The sequence below is a fragment of the Dendrobates tinctorius genome, unplaced genomic scaffold (genome assembly GCF_039654945.1).
Source record: "Dendrobates tinctorius isolate UK_male_01 unplaced genomic scaffold, ASM3965494v1 ptg000183l, whole genome shotgun sequence".
NCBI classification, from domain to species: domain Eukaryota; kingdom Metazoa; phylum Chordata; class Amphibia; order Anura; family Dendrobatidae; genus Dendrobates; species Dendrobates tinctorius.
Window position 1 is genome coordinate 8581262 of NW_027361850.1, and position 20524 is coordinate 8601785.

At 46.0% G+C, this 20524-nt stretch overlaps 1 protein-coding gene and 1 long non-coding RNA gene across 7 annotated transcripts in view; both read left to right on the plus strand.

Annotated features, from left to right (window-relative positions):
* The window catches only part of S100PBP (S100P binding protein), an 84692-nt gene extending 70050 nt beyond the window's left edge, over positions 1 to 14642 (plus strand). For 4 of the 6 annotated variants that reach the window (XM_073552009.1, XM_073552008.1, XM_073552007.1 and 1 more), the window contains exon 6: positions 14241 to 14642. In XM_073552009.1, coding sequence (XP_073408110.1) covers positions 14241 to 14391 — 151 coding nt within the window. In that variant the 3' untranslated portion in view covers positions 14392 to 14642. Of the gene's footprint in view, positions 1 to 13175; positions 13320 to 14240 lie in introns of all 6 variants that reach the window. The other 2 variants (XR_012221465.1, XR_012221466.1) reach the window with 2 other exon arrangements.
* On the plus strand, positions 4591 to 13168 carry LOC141055058 (uncharacterized). Its single transcript, XR_012221467.1, has 2 exons — positions 4591 to 11514; positions 11875 to 13168. It is a non-coding gene; the product is annotated as an uncharacterized lncRNA (long non-coding RNA).
* Positions 14643 to 20524: the final 5882 nt, after the last annotated feature.

A 20524-nucleotide genomic window follows, 5' to 3' on the forward strand; every position in this document is an offset into this window, starting at 1 on the left:
TCTCTCCGCCTCATTTGGTGTCCAGTCCTTGTTGGGGTATCCTAAAGATTAATTCTTGGAACATAGAAGAGGATGCCTGGGCCTGGGGCAGATGGGTTTGGCAGGCAGAGGTCTGCTACATCTGTCACCAGGTGCCAGTATCGCCTCGGAGGCCATGTATTTTCGTTCCCTCCCTGAGCGAAGCGTGGGAACGAATTATGTCAGGCCACGCGGCCCGGGGGCACATCAGTGCAGGGTGAAGTCGGTAGATGAGGATGCCTGGGAAGGATGGAGTTTTGGTAGCCAGGCATCCTCATCTCCCTGAGCGAGTGTGGGGGAAGATTCTGTGCCAGAACTTACAGCCCAAGAGTACACTGGTGTGGGATGAAGTGGGAGAAAGTCCAAAGAGCTGCGCTGGCACCACGGGGGCTGAAGGTCTGCCCTCCCTGAGCGGTGTAAAGTGGACACAGGAGCGGTGTCCGTGGAGCGGCGTGCAGGAGTTCCACTGACCCTCCCTCCTGCTCTCCGAAGCTCCTCGGGCTGAGCCAGCCCCAGCTGTATGCGGCATCCAGCAGCAGTACGCCGGTAGTAGTCCTCGGGGCATACGCGCAGTCCAGAGAACGCTGAAGGGGCGCGTGCGCTGGAAGTTATAGGCCGGTATAGCGCGCACCAGAAGTCACATACTGATGACGCACAAGGCCACGGGTGAATGTATGGTGGAATGTTGTGTTGATGGCCTAGGCCTCTGGGCTGTTACTAGTCTCATGCCATTGTGCCAAAGCTTGGCCTAGAGCCTCATGTGCTGAGGTGTGCTTTCACATATACACAGCTAGGCCTTGGACCTCTAGGCTATGGTAAGGCCATATGTCCAGGCTACTTCTCTTGATTTGACTTCAGTTAGTTGCATTTCTTGTCCGCACAGAGCCTTATGATTGGGCTTCAGAGTGATTTTGTCAAGCATGTTTTCCATTTTTTTGGTTCAGGAAACAGGTGTTTCACTTTTTCTTTGCAACTTAACTACTCCATCCATAGGAGGACACAATACAGCACATTGTCCCCATGACGACTGCCCTCCAGCTGGAGCTCGTAAATTAGCTCCTTTGAGTGGGGTCAGTCTGACAATTGAGATGTACTATTCAGAGTGGAGGTTTGTCCAGAACTCGAGAGATTACGGTCTTGGATGTAACTGTGGGCCTGGTCTCTTGTTTAGCAGAATCAAAAGATTGACTTTCCAGCTCCATAAAATTTCTTGTTTTATTCTGAATATTTTAAAACATAGTGAAAAGGCAGAAAAAATCCTCCATAATAGAGGAATGCACACAGAAGTGCTGGTAATTAGGCAACACGTTTCGATCACAGGTGGATCTTTATCTTTATGAGCTGTGATAAAGATTCACCTGTGATCGAAATGCGTTCCCTTATTACCAGCACTTCTGTGTGCATTCCTTTATTATGGAGGATTTTTTCTGCCTTTTCACTGTTTAAAAATATTCAGAATAAAGCAAGACATTTTATGGAGCTGGAACGTCAGTCTTTTGATTCTTCTATTGTCTCTACGTTTGGTCTGAGCCGAGTTCCGAGCACCTGTGGCAGATGGTGAGCTGGCTTGGGCTCTAGCCCATTGTTTTTACATTATTTAGCACCTCCAAGCATGGCCATAATCTGTCTGTGCCTCATGGTGCCTGTGTACATCATATTGCATCATAGTGCCTCTGTGCATCATATTGCATCATAGTGCCTGTGTGGATCATATTGCATCATATTTTGCATCATAGTGCCTCTGTGCATCATATTGCATCATAGTGTTACGGGCTGGCGGAACGCACCAAATAAATAAAGAAGAAATAATATGAGGTGCGTTCGCAGCCCGGGCCCACCGTGCAGAGGTAACTACCTGCAGCTGAACACTGAGGGAGCGGCTTGTAGAAGAAAGCCGGACACCGGTGGATAACCGCTGACCCGGTGTTAGCAGACACGAACCCTGTTGCTTCACAAAGCACATACCAGCCGGCGAACAACCGCAACCTGTTGACGTCACAGGTCCCAGTAGTGTGAACCACCGCTGAGTTACGGGTGCAATGTCCGCCCTGACGGACGCCACTAACCAGCCTATCAACTGAGCTGGAAAGCGCCTCTAAGGCGCACGGCGTGTAGGCAGACACTGCGGTAGCAGTGGTCCAGGAGGCCTGTACTGGCTGACGCCCAAGACGCTAAAGGAAAACGATGAGGAACACTGCGGCGCTATGCGGTGTCAGAGCTGCTGTGCTGACTCTAATTCCTAACCCTAACTCATGCGGAATGTCCAAGGAGGGGGGAACTATAATGCGTCAGTTACCAGGCTCATTCATCCATCATCACACATACACTAAGTACTATAGCCTCAAAGTCTATCATAGTGCATGGCGGGGCGGCCATGCGAACCTTTTATAGCTGTGCTCTTCCGGGAGCACCTTGATCCTCCGGATGGACCAATCAGAACTGGAGAAGGACCTGAGCATGTGACTCCCGATCCCCAAAGGGAGATCGTCTCATGAGCATGCTCAGTGGACCGAAGGAGAGACTTAGACTCTGGAGTCTTTTGCTGCTGGCCAGGCTGCATTGCCATAATTGGACCCAAGGTGGCAGCAGCAACCAAACCCACAATGCTGGTGTGGGCAGAACGCTGGGATCGTGGAGTCGGCTGAGCAGGTTCCACTGTGGCTGAAGGGGAATGGGAGACCGCCGATGGCAAGGCTGGGGATTCCTGCTGTGCAGCACATGGAACCCAACGCCTAACATTACCCCCCCTCCTAAGGCCCCCTCCCCACTGAGCCTCGCGCTCAAATGCCGTGACAAGGAGCGGGGCGTGGACATTCTCCACTGGCTCCCAGGTCCGAGCCTCAGGACCATGACCCAGTCCACCAAACAAAATTTTTTGCCACGCACCACCCTGCATCCCACAATGGCATTGACCTCGAACTCGTCCGAAGACAGGTTGGATGTCCTGCCAAATGGCAGATGAATCGGAAAACCGGGACAAGTGGGCAGGCTTAAGGAGGGACATGTGAAAGGTGTCAGAAATGGCCAAGTGGGGAGGAAGAGCCAGGCGATAGACCACAGGGTTGACCTGATCCAGTACCTTGAAGGGGCCAATGTACTGCGGCGCAAACTTGGTGGACTTGGCCTGCAGCCTGATATTTCGGGCAGCGAGCCACACCAAGTCGCCAGGGGCAAAAGTCGGAGCGGGACCCCGATGCGTGCCGGTGGACGCCCTCATTCTCTCCTTAGAGGCCCGGATGGTATCCCGAGTGCGATTCCAAATGTTGCAGGCCTCCATTGCCCAGTCTGCCACCCTGGAATCAGTGGAAGACACTGGCATCGGGACGGGGACGCATGGATGCTGGCCGTAATTAAGGAGGAACGGGGTCTGACTGGTGGAATCAGCTACTGCGTTGTTCAGCGCAAATTCTGCCCACGGTAGTAAGGATGCCCAGTCATCCTTCCTATCCGAGACAAAATGTCGCAAGTATGTGACCAGAGTTTGGTTAGCTCTCTCAACCAACCCATTCATTTCGGGGTGATAGGCGGGGGACAAATTTAGCTCAATGCTGAGCAGACTGCAGAGCTCCCTTCAAAACCGAGACGCAAACTGGGGACCCCGGTCACTAACTATCTTGTCCGGCATACCGTGCAAACGAAATACGTGATTTATGAACAGTATGGCGAGACCACGGGCATAAGGCAGCCGCGCGAATGGCACCAGATGCACCATTTTAGAAAAATGATCCGTGACCACCCAGATGACCGTGCTGCCACTGGATTTGGGCAGGCTGACCACAAAATCCATGCCGACCATTTCCCAGGGTCTGTCTGCCACCGGCAAGGGGTACAGTAACCCAGCTGGCCTCTGCATAGAGGACCTTTTCCGAGCACAGGAGACGCATGCCTGAATGCATTCTTTTGTGTCCCGAGCCATGTGCGGCCACCAATAAGTCCTCGCCAGGAGTTCCGTGGTCCCCCAAAGTGACCACCCACCCTGGATGCGTGAGCCCATGCGAGAACCTCTGGCCGCAGGTGGGGAGGGACAAAGGTTTTGCCCGGCGGCACTGACTCGAGAGCGACCGGAGCCACAGTCCTCCAGACTATCAGAGGGAACGATTAGCCGAGGCTCAACCTCCTCCTTCTCTGCTGACACCATCGAGCGAGAGAGAGCATCAGCCCGGACATTCTTCTCACCGGACAGATAGTGCAGGGTGAAGCGGGATAAGAAAAGTGACCACCTGGCTTGGCGAGAGTTCAACCGCTGGGCCATTTGTATATACACCAGGTTTTTTATGGTCGGTGTATACCTGAAAGGGGAACCGGGCTCCCTCCAGGAGATGTCTCCACTCGGAAAAGGCCAACTTCATTGCCAGTAGCTCCCTGTCCCCGATGAAGTAGTTTCTCTCCGCCGGTGAGCAGGTCTTGGAGAAGAAGCAGGGTTGCTTCCGACCTTGAGTATCCTTCTGGAAAAGGACTGCTCCTGCAACTACGGACGAGGCATCTACCTCTAGTATAAAGGGTTTATCCACATCGAGACGATGTCCATCGAGACGATGTCCAAAATGGGTCTTAAGAGACGAGAAGGCCGCAGAGACCTGTTCTGACCAAACCTTAGGATTGGCTCCCTTTTTGCTGAGGGCGACCAAAGGAGCCACCAGTGTGGAGAAATGGGGAATGAACTGGCAGTAGTAATTAACGAACCCCAAAAAACACACCGCATTGAGAGTGGGGATCCTGTCAGTCCATTACCGCCTGCAATTTGGCAGGATCCATAGCCAATCCCTGGGCCGAGATGATATAGCCCAAGAACGGCAAAGACTCCTGCTCAAATTGACACTTCTCCAACTTGCCGAAGAGAGAATTCGCCCGCAAACGGTCGAAGACCTTGCAGATGTCTCTCCGGTGGGAGGCCAAATCTGGAGAGATGATGAGGATGTCATCCAGATATGCTCTCCACCTCGGTGGTGGTCTATCGCGAAAGACATCATTCACGAAGTCCTGGAAGACAGCTGGTGCGTTACAGAGGCCGAAGGGCATGACCAGATACTCATAGTGGCCATCCCTGGTATTAAAGGCTGTCTTCCACTCGTCCCCTTCACGTATGTGGATCAAGTTGTAAGCCCCCCGTAGATCTAGCTTAGTGAAGATCCGGGCCCATCGCAACCTGTCAAACAGCTCAGAGATCAGGGGAAGAGGATACTTGTTTTTGACGGTTATGGCATTGAGACCTCTGTAATCAATGCAAGGGCGCAGCTCTCCACTCTTCTTCTGTACGAAGAAGAACCCTGCCCCCGCTGGTGACACCGACTTCCAAATAAACCCTCTTGCCAGATTCTCCCAGATGTATTGTGACATGGCCTCCGTCTCCGGGAGAGACAGAGGATATACGCAGCCTCGAGGAGTCTCCGCGCCTGGCAAAAGGTCTATAGGACAGTCGTAGGGATGATGGGGCGGAAGAGTCTCTGCAGATTTTTTTTAGAAAAATGCGTCCGTGTACTGCTGTAAGTGTCTTGGGAGTACGGAGAGATCTGCAGGCACCTCGTTGGAGGCTACCTGAACGCAGTCCCTCATGCATCTACCCTCACAGGACTTGCTCCAACCCAGTATTCTCCCCCGAGGACCACTTTATATGAGGAGAATGGCAACGGAGCCAGGAAACTCGTAGGAGAACCTGGTCGATGCCCTCGGGCATAATGAGCAGAGACACAGTCTCGTGGTGAGACTGCGAGATTGAGAGCCCAAGGGGTGCTGTCTGGTGTGTAATTTGGGACGGTAAGGTCGAACCGTTGACCACCCTGATGGTCACGGAGTGAGGAAGTGGCACCAAGGGAACTGCGTGCTGTTGGGTGAAGGCCGAGGACATAGTTTCCCTCTGCCCCGGAGTCCACGCAGACTTCTACCTCCCAGGTGGAAGCACCGCTCTCTTACGTCCCTCGGAAGGACAGTTTGGAGAAGAATGTTCCAGTGTCTATTAGGCCTCCTCCGACTACCACTAGACGCGATCGTTTCCCGACCGCTGAGGGCACCTGTTGGCCAGGTGACCAGGCTGTCGACACTGGAAACAGCATGCTGAGATTCGCACCGAGCGTGACATGGAGCCAGTGCAAGACACCTCCATGGCCTCCAGGGACATGACCCCCAGAGTGGGAGGTTCAAGGGGTTTAGAGAAGGCGGGAGCCAACCTAACCCTCGGTCTGGACTGAGAACGCTCCAACCCACGCTCCGTAAAACTGAGATCTATGCGGGTGGAAACGGTAATCAGCTCCTCCAGACTAACGGGAGCCTCATTGGTGGCTACAGCATCTTTAACATGCTCCGCCAAACCTCTCCAGAACACAGGGACGAGTGCTTTATCGGGCCATTCCAGCTCGGAAGCCAGTGTCCGGAAGCAGATGGCATAATGGATGACCGAGAGGGATCCCTGTTAGTGCCAACAACTGGAGGGAGGTGTCGTGTGTGACCCGCGGCCCTAAGAAGACCTGCTTTAGGGAGATCAGGAACTGAGCAGCACTCAGAACCACGGGGTCACCACGCTCCCACAGTGGAGTTGCCCATTCCAAAGCCCTGCCTGACAGGAGGGAGATGATGAACCCCACCTTAGCCCGCTCTGAAAGGAATCGCGTGGCCAGTAACTCAAGCTGGATAGAGCACTGGCTCACGAAACCCCTACAGGTGGCGCTGTCACCCGAGAACTTGTCGGGTAACGGGAGACGGGACAATGACGGGAATGGATGTAGAGGTACGGGAGACCGCCTCTGCTGCCGCCTGGACGGCGACTGCAGTGAAGTCCGCAGCTGAGGCTGAGCGCTCGAGAGCCGACAACCTGCCCTCCAGCTGCTGGACATATCACTGCAGGCGCTGCTCGTCCGTCATTGCTAGCCAGGCTCTGGTGCTATGATAATGTTACGGGCTGGCGGAACGCACCAAATAAATAAAGATGAAATAATATGAGGTGCATTCGCAGCCCAGGCCCACCGTGCAGAGGTGACTAACTGCAGCTGAACAATGAGGGAGCGGCTTGTAGAAGAAAGCCGGACACCGGTAGATAACCGCTGACCCGGTGTTAGCAGACGCGAACCCCGTTGCTTCATGAAGCACGTACCAGCCGGCGAACAACCGCAACCTGTAGGTCACAGGTCCCGGTAGTGTGAACCACAGCTTAGTATGGGCGCAATGTCCGCCCTGACGGACGCCACTAACCAGCCTATGAACTGAGCTGGAAAGCGCTCCTAAGGCGCATGGCGTGTAGGCGGACGCTGCGGTAGCAGTGGTCCAGGAGGCCTGTATTAGCCGACGCCCAAGGCGCTAAAGGAAAACGATGAGGAACACTGCGGCGCTATGCAGTGTCAGAACTGCTGTGCTGGCTCTATTTCCTAACCCTAACTCATGCATAATATCCAAGGAGGGGGGAATTATAATGCGTCAGTTACCAGGCTCATTCATCCATCATCACACATACACTAAGTACTATAGCCTCAAAGTCTATCATAGCGCATGGCGGGTCGGCCATGCAAACCTTTTATAGCCGTGCCCTTCCGGGACCTTCCTGATCCTCCTGATGGACCAATCAGAACTGGAGAAGGACCTGAGTGTTATGAGCTCATTTTCTGCTCCACCAGTTGAGAGTTCTCCTTCCGTTCTCCCTCTGGTGGTGACAGGAGGTAGTGAGGTCGGTTTAAGTGGTAGTGATCTGCCACCTGATGAGGAGGATAACGATTGGATCTCTGGAGTATCAGACTGGATATAAGACAGCCAACGTCCTATCCTGGTGCTGGTGATTCAGTTTGCTTCTCAGGTCTTGGACTTCAGCTCTTTTCCAGTCTCTCAAGTTAAGTTTGTCTTTTGCTAATGTTCACACTTGCGCTTGTTGGTCAATTCAGTTTCTTGTGTGGTCAGCTTGCCCCTGCTGGGGCTATGCTGAACTTCCACTCCTATTTATCTGTATTTGTCAATTTGCCTTTTTGTCCTTTATTAGATTGGCCTCTTTTTGCTCTGTTTCAGAATATTTCAGAGTGCTGATATAGTGGGAGAAGTCTAGTGACTTCAGGGTTAATTTTGCTATCAGACCTGTTGGACATTATTTTGGTAGGGTTTTTTGGCAGATTGCAGACAGTGGCTTTCCTTTCCTGTCCTTTCTAGTTAGTCTGGCCCCATCGTTTGCTCAGCCTATTTTCCTGCCTGTGTTTTCATCTTGCTTCACCGTCCATACATGTGTGGGGGCTGTCTATTCCTTTGGGGTCTGCTCTGGGGCAGTTAGTTTTCCCTTTTCTTGCTTTAGGTTTATGTAGTCCTCCGGCGGTAACGAGGCGTCTAGGAACATCGTAGGAACGCTCCACTGCTACTGTTAGTTGTGTGGTTAAGATCAGGGATCTGCAATCTGCATAGTTGCCAACCTCTCTGGTTTTCTGGGACTTAGCTTTTTGTTGTTCCTCCTCGGTGACCCATTCATAACACCTGAGCATGTGACTCCCGATCCCCAATGGGAGGTCGTCTCTTGAGCATGCTCAGTGGACCGAAGGAGAGACTTAGACTCTGGAGTCTTTTGCTGCTGGCCAGGCTGCATTGCCATAATTGGACCCGAGGTGGCAGCAGCAACTAAACCCACAATGCTGGTGTGGGCAGAACGCCGGGATCGTGGAGTATGCTGAGCAGGCACCACTTCTGCCAGAGGGGAATGGGAGACCGCCGATGGCAAGGTCCGGGATTCCCGCTGTGTAGCGCCCAGAAACCGACGCATCATATTTTGCATCATAGTGCCTCTACATCATATTACATCTTAGTGCCTCTGTGGATCATATTGCATCATAGTGCCTCTGTGGATCATATTGCATCATAGTGCCTCTGTGCATCATATTGCATCATAGTGATTCATAGTGCGTCATTGTGCCTTTGGGCATCATGTTGTTTCATAGTACTTCATATTGCATCATTGTGATTCATAGTGCCTTTGGGCATCATATTGCGTCATAGTGCCTCTGTGCATCATATTGCGTCATAGTGCCTCTGCATCATATTGCATCATAGTGCCTCTGTGCATCATATTGCATTATAGTGCTTCATATTGCATCATAGTCCTTCATAGCTCCTTTGGGGATCAGATTGCATCATAGTAAAAAAAAAAATGGCTTCAGGGTGCTTGGGTTTGTCAAGAAAGGGGTCTTTTCTCGGACAATTGGGAGCTCCTAGCTGTGGAAAGAGCATTGAGGTGGCTTTTACCTCATCTACAGGGTCACCACGTGAGGGTATTGTCAGACAATCGAGCCACAGTAGCCTACATAAACCACCGGGGGGTACAAACTCGCGTCTTCTAATGGCGGTAGCAGGAGATTTTTCGTGTAGCGGAAAGGTATTTCCTCTCATTATCGGCCCTGCATATCAGAGGAACAGAGAATGTAAGGCTGTGTGCACACGTTGTATTTTTTTGTGCTTTTGTGGCGTTTTTCCGCTGCGGAATCGCTGCGAAAATGCATCCTGTGGGATTCCGCAATGCTGTGCTAATGATGCAGATTTTTCTGCTGCAGAATCGCATAGCGGAAAAATCCGCAGCATGCTCATTCTTTTTGCGGAATCGTGGCGATTCCGCACCCATAGGATTGCATTGAAAAGCTCAGTTTACGCATGTGGCTATGCCCACCATGCGTCAAGTGAGCACTCAGTGTGGGGATGGTACCCAGGGTCTGGAGGAGAGGAGACTCTCCTCCAGGCCCTGGGTACCATAATCATGTAAAAAGTAGAATAAAAATTAGAGATATCGCCTTCCGGCAGCCCCCGAAGTCCTTCCCGCCTCTCACCATGCTCTCGACATCTTCCGGTCCCAGTAATGCGCGCGTGACGTCATCTCAGGTCCTTCGCGCAAAGCATTACTGGGACCGGGAGCGCCACAGAGCTGATCGGGGGCCGTCGGAAGGTGAGAATAACAATATTTTTTATTCTTTTTTTTTTTTTTCTTTTTTTTTTTTTTTAACATCCTATCTTTTACTATTGATGCTGCATAGGCAGCGTCAATAGTAAAAAGTTGGTCACACTTGTCAAACACTGTTTGACGAGTGTGACCAACCTGTCAGTCAGTTTTCCAAGCGATGCTACAGATCGCTTGGAAAACGCTAGCATTCTGCAAGCTAATTACGCTTGCAAAACGCTAGTTTTTAGCGGGAATTCCGCATGTGGATTTTCCGTGAATTTCGCCCAGCAGGGAGTTGCGGAATTGCCGTGGAAATTCCGCAACGTGTGCACATAGCCTAATGTTAAGACAGGGGGAATGGTCCCTAAAAGAGTCAGGGTTTGAACAAATTGTAGCCATGTAAGGTCGTCCTTGGATAGACCTTTTTTGCCTCAAAAAGCAACATGAAGGTCAAGAAATTCTGTTCCCTAAACCCAGCAGACGATCCGTGGGTAGTAGATGCTTTCAGGATAGTGGGCACCGGGGCTTCTCTATGCCTTTCCTCCAGTGTGTCTCATACCATCAGTGTTGAGAAAAGTCAGGGAGGACAAAGCCACAATAATTCTGATAGCCCGTTTTGGCCAAAGAGGCCTTCGGTCTACTGGCTAAAGACAATGACTGTAACTGATCCATGGGTCTTTCCGGAAGACCAGGATCTCCTGTCCCAGGGACCCTTTTTCCATCCTCAGATGTCCAGGCTGCATTTAACAGCCTGGAATTAGATAGTCTCCACCCTGCTTAGTAGCAGAAAGCTGGTAACTACAAAAAATTTATGGGAGTATCTGGAGGAAATTCTTATCCTTTTCAGGACTGGTTCAGGAAGGGGAGGTCCCGTTAGTATCCATACTAGAATTCCTTCAGAAAGGACTAGAGCTCGACCTAGCAGTTAGTACCCTCAAAAGTTCAGGTTCCAGTAATGGGGGCCTTATATAATTGTGGCCTGGCGAATAATAGGTAGGTGGCCAGGTTCATTAAAGCCTGTTATAGATCCAACTCTGTTCCATCTCCTAGGCCTCCTCCATGGGATCTGAATCTAGTATTGTCACAATTGGGCTAGACTCAGCCTCTGAGAAAGTGGTTTCCCTGAAAACAGCTTTATTAGTAACACTTACTTCGGCATGAAGAATAAGTGAATTACATGCGTTATCAGCAGACCCTCCCTACACACAGGTCATGGAGGATAGGGTAGTGTTAAAGTTAGACCCAGCTTACCTCCCTAGGGTAATAACAAAGTTCCAGAGAGCTTAGGAAATAATCCTACCATTTTTTTGCCCTAACCCAAGCAACCGAAAGGAGGAAAAACTACATACCCTAGACGTTAGGAGGTGTCTTCTATGTTATTTAGAGATAACGGAACCTTGAAGGAAACGGAGAGCTCTGTTTGTGTTCTTTCAGTGGTCAAGGAAGGTTCTTAAGATGTCCAAGCAAGCTGTAGCTAGGTGGGTGAGAGAATCCATAAAGCTAGCTTATGTCAGTGCAGGCACGGCTATTCCTGAAGGTCTGAAGGCCCGTTCCACGAGAGCCATGGCGTCATCCTGGGCGGAAAAGAGCAGATACCTCCATCGACCAGATTTGTAAGACGGCCACATGGTCCTCTCCTTCTACTTTCTTCAAGCACTATAGGTTATACCTGTCTGCCTCCTCTGACCTCACGTTCGGGAGAAGGGTTCTGCAAGCGGTGATCCCTCCCTAGGAACATAGATTTCTGAAATTCTCTCGTTGTGCCATTATGGCTTACTGAAAAACACGGGTATTACTTATCTGGTAATGTGTTTTTTCGTAACCCATGACTGCACCCTTAAATTCCCTCCCTACTTTATCACTCTTGTGTGTTCGGTGAATCTTGGTCGTTAGACACTCCCCTGGGCGTGGATAGTAAGAGTTTTAAATATATAGTTGGATAAGTTATTTTGAGTGTGTACACTAATCGGCAGAGTTCCTCTCATGCTCTGGAAAACAACTGAGGCGGAGAGAGGAGCCGCCCATTTATCTTGAAGGTTTCCTGTCCTGGAAGGGCATATCCCCTCTATCGTTGTGCCGTCATGGGTTACGAAAAAACACATTACCAGGTAAGTAATACCCGTGTATCTTTATTATTTAGATACAAATACTTAGCAGCCTTTGACTGTTTAAAGTCTGGAGTGCAATGACATTACCAAATTCAGTTTCCTCCCTTTAGATGCTTTGCCAGAATTTTACTGCTGCCATCTCCATATGCTGATTGTTTTAGCATTTTTTCCTCTAACAGAAGACAATACTGAAAGCAGAAAGACCTACAGTCAGATTGATGTTAAGTGACTTACTCAGCCAATGATGAATATTCTATGACTTTACCTTAAGAAGCTGTTAGGGTTTTTTGGCCATCATCTATCTGTAACATGAGGTGCTATTCTAATAGTTTTGCTGCATTTGACTGTATATAGCTATACATTCTGCTCAGATTCATTTAATAATTCATCCATCCATCTACATTTATCTCCAGTCAATCGTCAGTAAACACCAGTGACCCAGTTCCATTGCCAGCCATAAATGCCTTTGCCATAACTTACAAGGACTTACATTCATGGTGGCATTTCTTGATTGTAGATTTTGGGAATGATGAGTACCTCCTAAGCAACGTTTTTAGCTTGGCTACATTTTATGAAGGTTTTTTTCTTCTCTTTCCCAGCAAAAAGAATTCTGCGATGATCTACTATATTTGTCTTATGTGCACTTACAGGCTTTTTGGTCTTGCTAAACTTGCCAGTACAACGGTTATTCTCATTATCAAAATCCATAAGAAAGGGGATAACTTGGTGATCACCAAGGGGGTCTGACTGCTGGGACCCCCGCAATCCTGAGAATGTGAATTTGGGTCCTGAGAGTTGTGTTCTGTACAAACCTTTCTCGAATGAAGAGGAGGTAGCCTTGACCTCTGCACTATTCATTGTCTTTTGGACTGTTGGGGAAAGTGTAGTACAGCTTTAGGAAGCTGAAAAGTTATATTTCCTCCAAAGTCAAGGTGAAGGAATTACTGTAAGGGATAGAAGGATGTACATTTTAGTGAGATGCTGTAAACGTGTTCATACAATAATGGTTTTTCAGCAATGATGAAAGGTGACATGTGAACGAAAATCAAATCAGCTGATAAGCCATTTGGCTGCAATAGTTTTCTCTTGGCAAACTAAGGATTGGGGACACTTGGTGTAGTCATTGCAGGTCAATAACTGATCAATTTTTTTTTTTTTTTTTTCAGAAAAACGCTATTGCAGTAAGGCTAGGTTCGCATTGTGTTTTCTCCTAATGGTCAATGGCTCCGTCAGGGCTTGTTTTAGAACCCCCACAAAATGGAACTCATAACAAATTCCACTTTTTATCTTCTCTATCCAATGTTCTAAAGGTGGGACTTAAGTGTTGAATACATGGGGTTATGGCATAAAAGTATGTTAGAGCTGTATATGTAATTTTAACTTGTGTATTTGAGAGGGTAAGAGTTTTAAAATTATATTATATAGTGGACTTAATGTTTTTTTTATTCACTAGTTACATTTCTGCTGTCTTACTGATTTTATTTTTTTAGCCTCATAGTGGTCTCCTTCCTTTGCACACCACAAAATGAGAGTTCCTATGAATAGCCATGCAATATCAATGGTTGGAATCACTTAGGGCTCTTTAATTTGTCATGCAATATTGAGTTAAAATTCCTTTTGAGCATGTGAAAATGTAGGAACAATGTTGTCAGAGAACAGCCAGGGGATCACACCGATATCCCAGTGCTGCCACCAATTTGCCACCATCCAACACTTCACTGGCTCCAGTCATCAGAACAATTACCCAATTGGCTGACAAGTGGTTAATGAGGCCATGACCACCAGTGCTCCTCCGGTTGACATATGGAACAATCCTGCAGCGAGCTGTATCTCTCATAACTGAGCAATGATTTATAATTCTGATTCTGATTTTATTGGGTAATGGTCATTCCCTCATACTCCCATTGGTGACCTCAAGTGGGCTGGTCGCTGGGATGTGGTTAGGTCCCAGAAAATAATGAGATCCCCCAACCTTTGTAATTTCTAAACAAAAAAATATGAAATATTTCAAAATTATTATGTAATTTTATGTGTTCATTGTATTGTAGAGTACATTTGTTAATATGCTAGAGATTTGAAGAGAATGATTGCCCATAAGTGTTCAATTGACAAGATGATTTTGCTAAATTGTGATATTTATAATATTACAGTTTAGCTACTATATTAAAATGCTTACATTTGTTTCTTATTCACACAAATTAACATATAATGCATATTTTGTGTGTCTTTAGGCATCATCCTCGGTTTGGAAAGAAGCCATCTAAACTCTTCACCTTAAATCAGTGGGTCATCGAAAATGGAGGGTCTGATGAACGTTTTAAGGACTTTCCAAACACATTCCAAAGAAGTTCAATTCCTAGTGTTCTACCTTTCAGTTCATAACTCCACACAAATGAGAATGTAGATGTTTTGGAGTTTGTTTTTCCCAAGTTTGTGGTTTATCTACTGAACATACCTTTTTACACAACCAGCAGGTGCATCCTGTTGTGATGTCCTGAATTCTTCACTGCTGTATAACACCTGGGGTCATTTTAAATGTTAAGACCCATGTTTTTTGTTTTTATTGAATTATACCAGAAGTTTTATGACTGTTGTCTTCGTTGCGCAGTTATAATAAAATTTACATTTTCTCATTTGTGTCTGGATAGTAATTGACACGGCTTTTCCCCAAGTAAGCATGTATTGAGTTTGACATGTTCTGGTGTGTCTCATAACTTATAACTTTTCTCCTCTTGTCATCCATATATGAATCTGTTTTATCTCCCAATTGATTTTCCAGTCAGGTTTATAAGATCAATTTGTCGCCTTTTGTGTATTTTTCTTTCCATTTTGCCAGTTTGCATCTTTCCACCTTTTTTCCTCTACTGGGTTTGGCCCTGGCTCGCGTATTATGTTGGTTTAAGAGAGAATTATGAATTGGAATTGAGTTTGCTCTAAAACCATTCCCTCCTGCTTTCCCATCCACTTCATGCAGGATTAAAATCAAAACCAAGATTACAATGAATGCACCATTCTGCTGGAGAGGGCGATGGATAATACAGCAACACAATAAAGGATGCTAGCATGTTCTGTTCTCTGCACTTCTCAAACTGACACAGAAAGCTTTCTCATATTATATTTCGCCCTTCGGCATTATTTAGCATTGTCTAAAATTTTTGTTTTACCGAGAGGAAATTCCGTTCTATTGTTGCTGTAATTGCATGTGTATATACTGTATATAAACATCTAAGCCGCACTAATGGGAATCAAAGGGCTCCATGTGTTGATCACCCTTTTAGGTCATATTGTGAAATGAAGGTGTTCTCTGGAAAGACAAATTTAGTTTCTAGGGCATGTTACAGTTGTGGCAAAAGTATTGACACCCCTGCAATTTTGTCAGGTAATACTCAGTTTCTTCCTGAAAATGATTGCAAACACAAATTCTTTATTATTATCTTCATTTAATTTGTCTTAAATGAAAAGACCCAAAAAGAATTGTCCTAAAGCCAAATTGGATATAATTCCACACCAAACATAAAAAAGAGAGTGGACAAAAGTATTGGCACTGTTAGAAAAATCATGTGATGCTTCTCTAATTTGTGTAATTAACAGCACCTGTAACTTACCTGTGGCACCTAACAGGTGTTGGCAATAACTAAATCACACTTGCAGCCAGTTGACATGGATTAAAGTTGACTCAACCTCTGTCCTGTGTCCTTGTGTGTACCACATTGAGCATGGAGAAAAGAAAGAAGACCAAAGAACTGTCTGAGGACTTGAGAAACCAAATTGTGAGGAAGCATGAGCAATCTCAAGGCTACAAGTCCATCTCCAAAGACCTGAATGTTCCTGTGTCTACCGTGCGCAGTGTCATCAAGAAGTTTAATGCCCATGGCACTGTGGCTAACCTCCCTAGATGTGGACGGAAAAGAAAAATTGACAAGAGACTTCAACGCAAGATTGTGCGGATGTTGGATAAAGAACCTCGACTAACATCCAAACAAGTTCAAGCTGCCCTGCAGTCCGAGGGTACAACAGTGTCAACCTGTACTATCCGTCGGCTTCTGAATGAAAAGGGACTGTATGGTAGGAGACCCAGGAAGACCCCACTTCTTACCCCGAGACACAAAAAAGCCAGGCTGGAGTTTGCCAAAACTTACCTGAAAAAGCCTAATACGTTTTGGAAGAATGTTCACTGGTCAGATGAGACAAAAGTAGAGCTTTTTGGGCAAAAGCATCAACATGGAGTTTACAGGAGAAAAAAAGGCATTCAAAGAAACACGGTCCCTACAGTCAAACATGGCGGAGGTTTCCTGATGTTTTGGGGTTGCTTTGCTGCCTCTGGCACTGGACTGCTTGACCGTGTGCATGGCATTATGAAGTCTGAAGACTACCAACAAATTTTGCAGCATAATGTAGGGCCCAGTGTGAGAAAGCTGGGTCTCCCTCAGAGGTCATGGGTCTTCCAGCAGGACAATGACCCAAGACACACTTCAAAAAGCACTAGAAAATGGTTTGAGAGAAAGCACTGGAGACTTCTAAGGTGGCCAGCAATGAGTCCAGACCTGAATCCCATAGAACACCTGTGGAAAGATCTAAAAATGGCAGTTTGGAGAAGGCACCCTTCTAATATCAGGGACCTGGAGCAGTTTGCCAAAGAAGAATGGTCTAAAATTCCAGCAGAGCATTGTAAGAAACTTATTGATGGTTACCGGAAGCGGTTGGTCGCAGTTATTTTGGCTAAAGGTTGTGCAACCAAGTATTAGGCGGAGGGTGCCAATACTTTTGTCTGGCCCATTTTTGGAGTTTCGTGTGAAATGATCAATGTTTTGCTTTTTGCTTCATTCTCTTTTGTGTTTTTTCATTTAAGACTAAATGAAGATAATACCAAAGAATTTGTGATTTGCAATCATTTTCAGGCAGAAACTGAGTATTATCTGACAAAATTGCAGGGGTGTCAATACTTTTGGCCACAACTGTATATGCTGAAGTTCGCTTTTTACCACCTCTCTAGGAAATAATCTGCAGGATTTTCTGTTGCTTGAACTGAATACGGAATACCTCTTGACTTTGCCAATCTGTCCTTGCCATCTGTCACGAGACGACTGGCACCTGCCTGTACATCACCTCCACTATCTCATATCTGCCCAACTATTTACCAGAATGATCCTGCACTGCATTTCTTCTACTACAACGTCCAAGAGAAACAATAGCACGGTGAAAAGTTTTTACAAGGAAATTGTATGGTTTAGTGTGGCTGGAGATGGATTTGGTATGCTTTTTGTTCGTACAACCCTATAAAAGATATGGGCATAGCATATAGTGTCACATTGGCCTGTTTCCTATATCATTGGCTTAAATGTTATTCTTTAGTGTGCATATAATGATCTTAAATGCATAACAAATCATCACTAACATTCTACACAGTTTTACTTGAGCACAGAGGTGACCTGATGTCCTTGGCTGACCCATCCCCCTCTATACACTGGTGATTTAATATTGATATAAAATCTGATTTCAGATACACTGTAATCCCAGCAGATTATCCAGCAAGAGACTAAAAACCAGTTCATGGATTAATCCTGAGTGAGCGAATATAAACTGATATATATACACTATACAGGCATATACAGATTTGCTATATAGAAAATTTGCAATACACACAATATACTTTCAGGCTATGTGCCCTAAAAAAAATGAAAATGCATTAGATGGCATTAAGGTTGATTAAATCCAGTGCTTTGTAATATGTGTAACCATTTATGATCATTAGCAACAGATGTAAACAATTTAATTGTAGCATTATACGCTATGCCATCTGTATATTAACATTGCTGATTCACTTGTGTTTCTTTTGATTTCTAGTTATAACCAACTAAAAAAAAAAGTTATCTTTACTGCAAACTGTAAATTCTGACCCCCCCCCCCCCCCCCCCCCCGGATTAGAGGCCACAGTAGTAGGGGGTGCTTACGACAATTTTTGGACTATCAGATTGACCAGACCATAAGACGCACATCAAATTTAGATGAGGAAAAAAGAGAAAAAAGAATTTGTGAACATGGGGGTCCAGCTTATAGTCTGAATTTAGCTTACCGGGAGTGGGACAGGGCTGCCACTACAAGAGTGGGATGATGCTGCCAGTCCTGGGCTTTGGAGGAGGGGTTGTCCTGGCAGTGTGAGGCAGGAGCTATTGATTACCTGGTGGTGGGCTTCAGGAAAATGGCACTGGAGTCGGCGTATGCGCGGATTGAGATCTCTGCTTGTCATTGAGGCGAGATCTCAATTTGGACATGTGCTGACATGGCGCCATTTTTTTTTAAAGCCTACCACCAGTAGATCAATGGCTCCTTCCTCACACCGCCGACTTTTTCCTGAAGCGCACCACCGGGAGATGAATGTGGCTCTTGCCTCGCACCACCAACATTTTCCTGGAGGCCACTTCTAGGAGATCAATGGCATCTGCCTCGCACCGCCGTCGTTTTCCTGAAGCACACCGCTGGGAGATCAGTGGGTCCTATCTCACACCGCCTGGATGCCCCCTTCTCCAAGCCCAGGGCCCGCAGCATCTCCCCACTCCTGCTGACGCCAGCTTCCTACAGCGGCTACCTTGCCTCGTGTGACCCCACGCCTCTGCCCCACCCCAGGTAAGCTATATTCAGACTATAAGATTAACTTCCATTTTCCTCAGATTTGAGGGAAAAAAGTTGCATCTTATAGTCCAAAAGATACAATATATTGGGCTTTTAATATATTTTACACATTGGGGGATACTTGTTTCGAGCTGTGGGGTATCCCAAGAAATGCTGCCTTAGACTAATGGCGTAACAATAAAATGAACAATGCTGCAGTAATTTTTTTTTTTTTTTTAAGTTTCATTTAAAAGTTTTAAAAATAGTAACATTGAGTTACTAAATCTTAGATTCTCCACAACAAGCCTTTATTTTTCTTTGCAGCAATTTTAAGGATATGTAACAATGTACTTCTGCACCTTTTACATGGTTTAGGAAAATATTTTATACTAAGTGCAAAATCAATAAAAGAGCTCATGTTGTGCTTGCATCTTCTAAAATATTTTACATCAAAACTTGGCCCTTGCAGCTGATAATGGGGATCGATGCATACAAACAGCAGTTCTTCACGTTCAGCACCTGAACTATAATCCAGGCAGCTTCTCTGTATGGAATAATATTTGCATAGATTACAATGAGCACACCGAATCCACACTGAAAATCTGTTCTGATCTGCATACCTTTAGAAACGTCAAAAACAATTTACCATATTTTTAAACTGCTAACATAATCTTATAAATGTGCCCCTGCTGTGTAATGACTGTGTCTGACCATACAGGAACGTGGTCTGATCATACCACAGCTCCTGGGCAGGGGAGGAAGCAAAAGAGTATACAGACATTACAGCATGGGGACTCAAATGTTTCTTTATGTGAGGAAAAACATTTTGCTGCCTGTTTTTAAGCAATGTTTTATCTAAAAGAAAAAATCATTTGTGATCCCATACTGTTCTGTCTGTATCCCCTTTTTTGTTTCCTCCCCTTCCCAGGAGCTGTGGTATGATCAGACCATGTTCCTGTACGGTCAGACACAGCCATTACACAGCACACAGCAGGGGCACATTTATAAGATTATCTCAGCACAGGAACATTTTTTGTAAACACATCCAATTTTGAAGTGTAATATTATTCAGAGTGTTGCCTAAAATGTTGATCAAAATTACCTTTGATAATTGGGAAAACCCCTTTAATTCTTTCACTGCCTATGGGTTTTTTGTTTGTTTGTCTTTGGCTACCAGAGAAGTAAAATGAGATTTCACACCTTTTTTATGTATATACAAATAAAATCTAAATGACAGAATAATGCAAAAAAATGCTATTGGACTGTCCCTTGCCTATATATTTTCTGACAAAGTAGACACATTGCACGTTGTCAAGCATTTTATACACATAGGCACCTTCATGCAATTTTGCACCAAAGTGAAAATTTAATATTAAAATGCATAAAGATTGATTAGTGTCATTAGGTATGCTCCAACTATGTAAATAAGTAATTTTATATCTTCTTTAATATATTGCAATCATATTATATAGCACTGTATACTTACAATTGCTCATTTTGCCTTTCTGCCTTGTAAATTCTTCTTTTATCTGCTAAGTAGACACAGGAAGTCTCTTTTCCTGCAAAAGTCATTCCTTTCTTCAACTGGTGACCCAGCTGCTGCTCCCTCCTGCCAGGGACTTTTGCACTGACTCATGAGTCATGTAGGGAAATTGAACTCCAGTTTCTGTATAGTGCTTAGGATTCAGTTAGTCGGTTTTTAATCATGTGATGCCATAGATCTAATGTAAAAGAGAAGAATTAGCTGGGTAGAAAGACAAAATGAGCAATTGTAAGTACACAATGCTATATGATATGACTGCAATATATTAAGAGCATAAAACTTTGATGGCCGTGCTTCTTTAAATAAAAGACCATACATATTATTTGCCCCAAGTTTAAATTTTATATATCTTAATAAAATCAT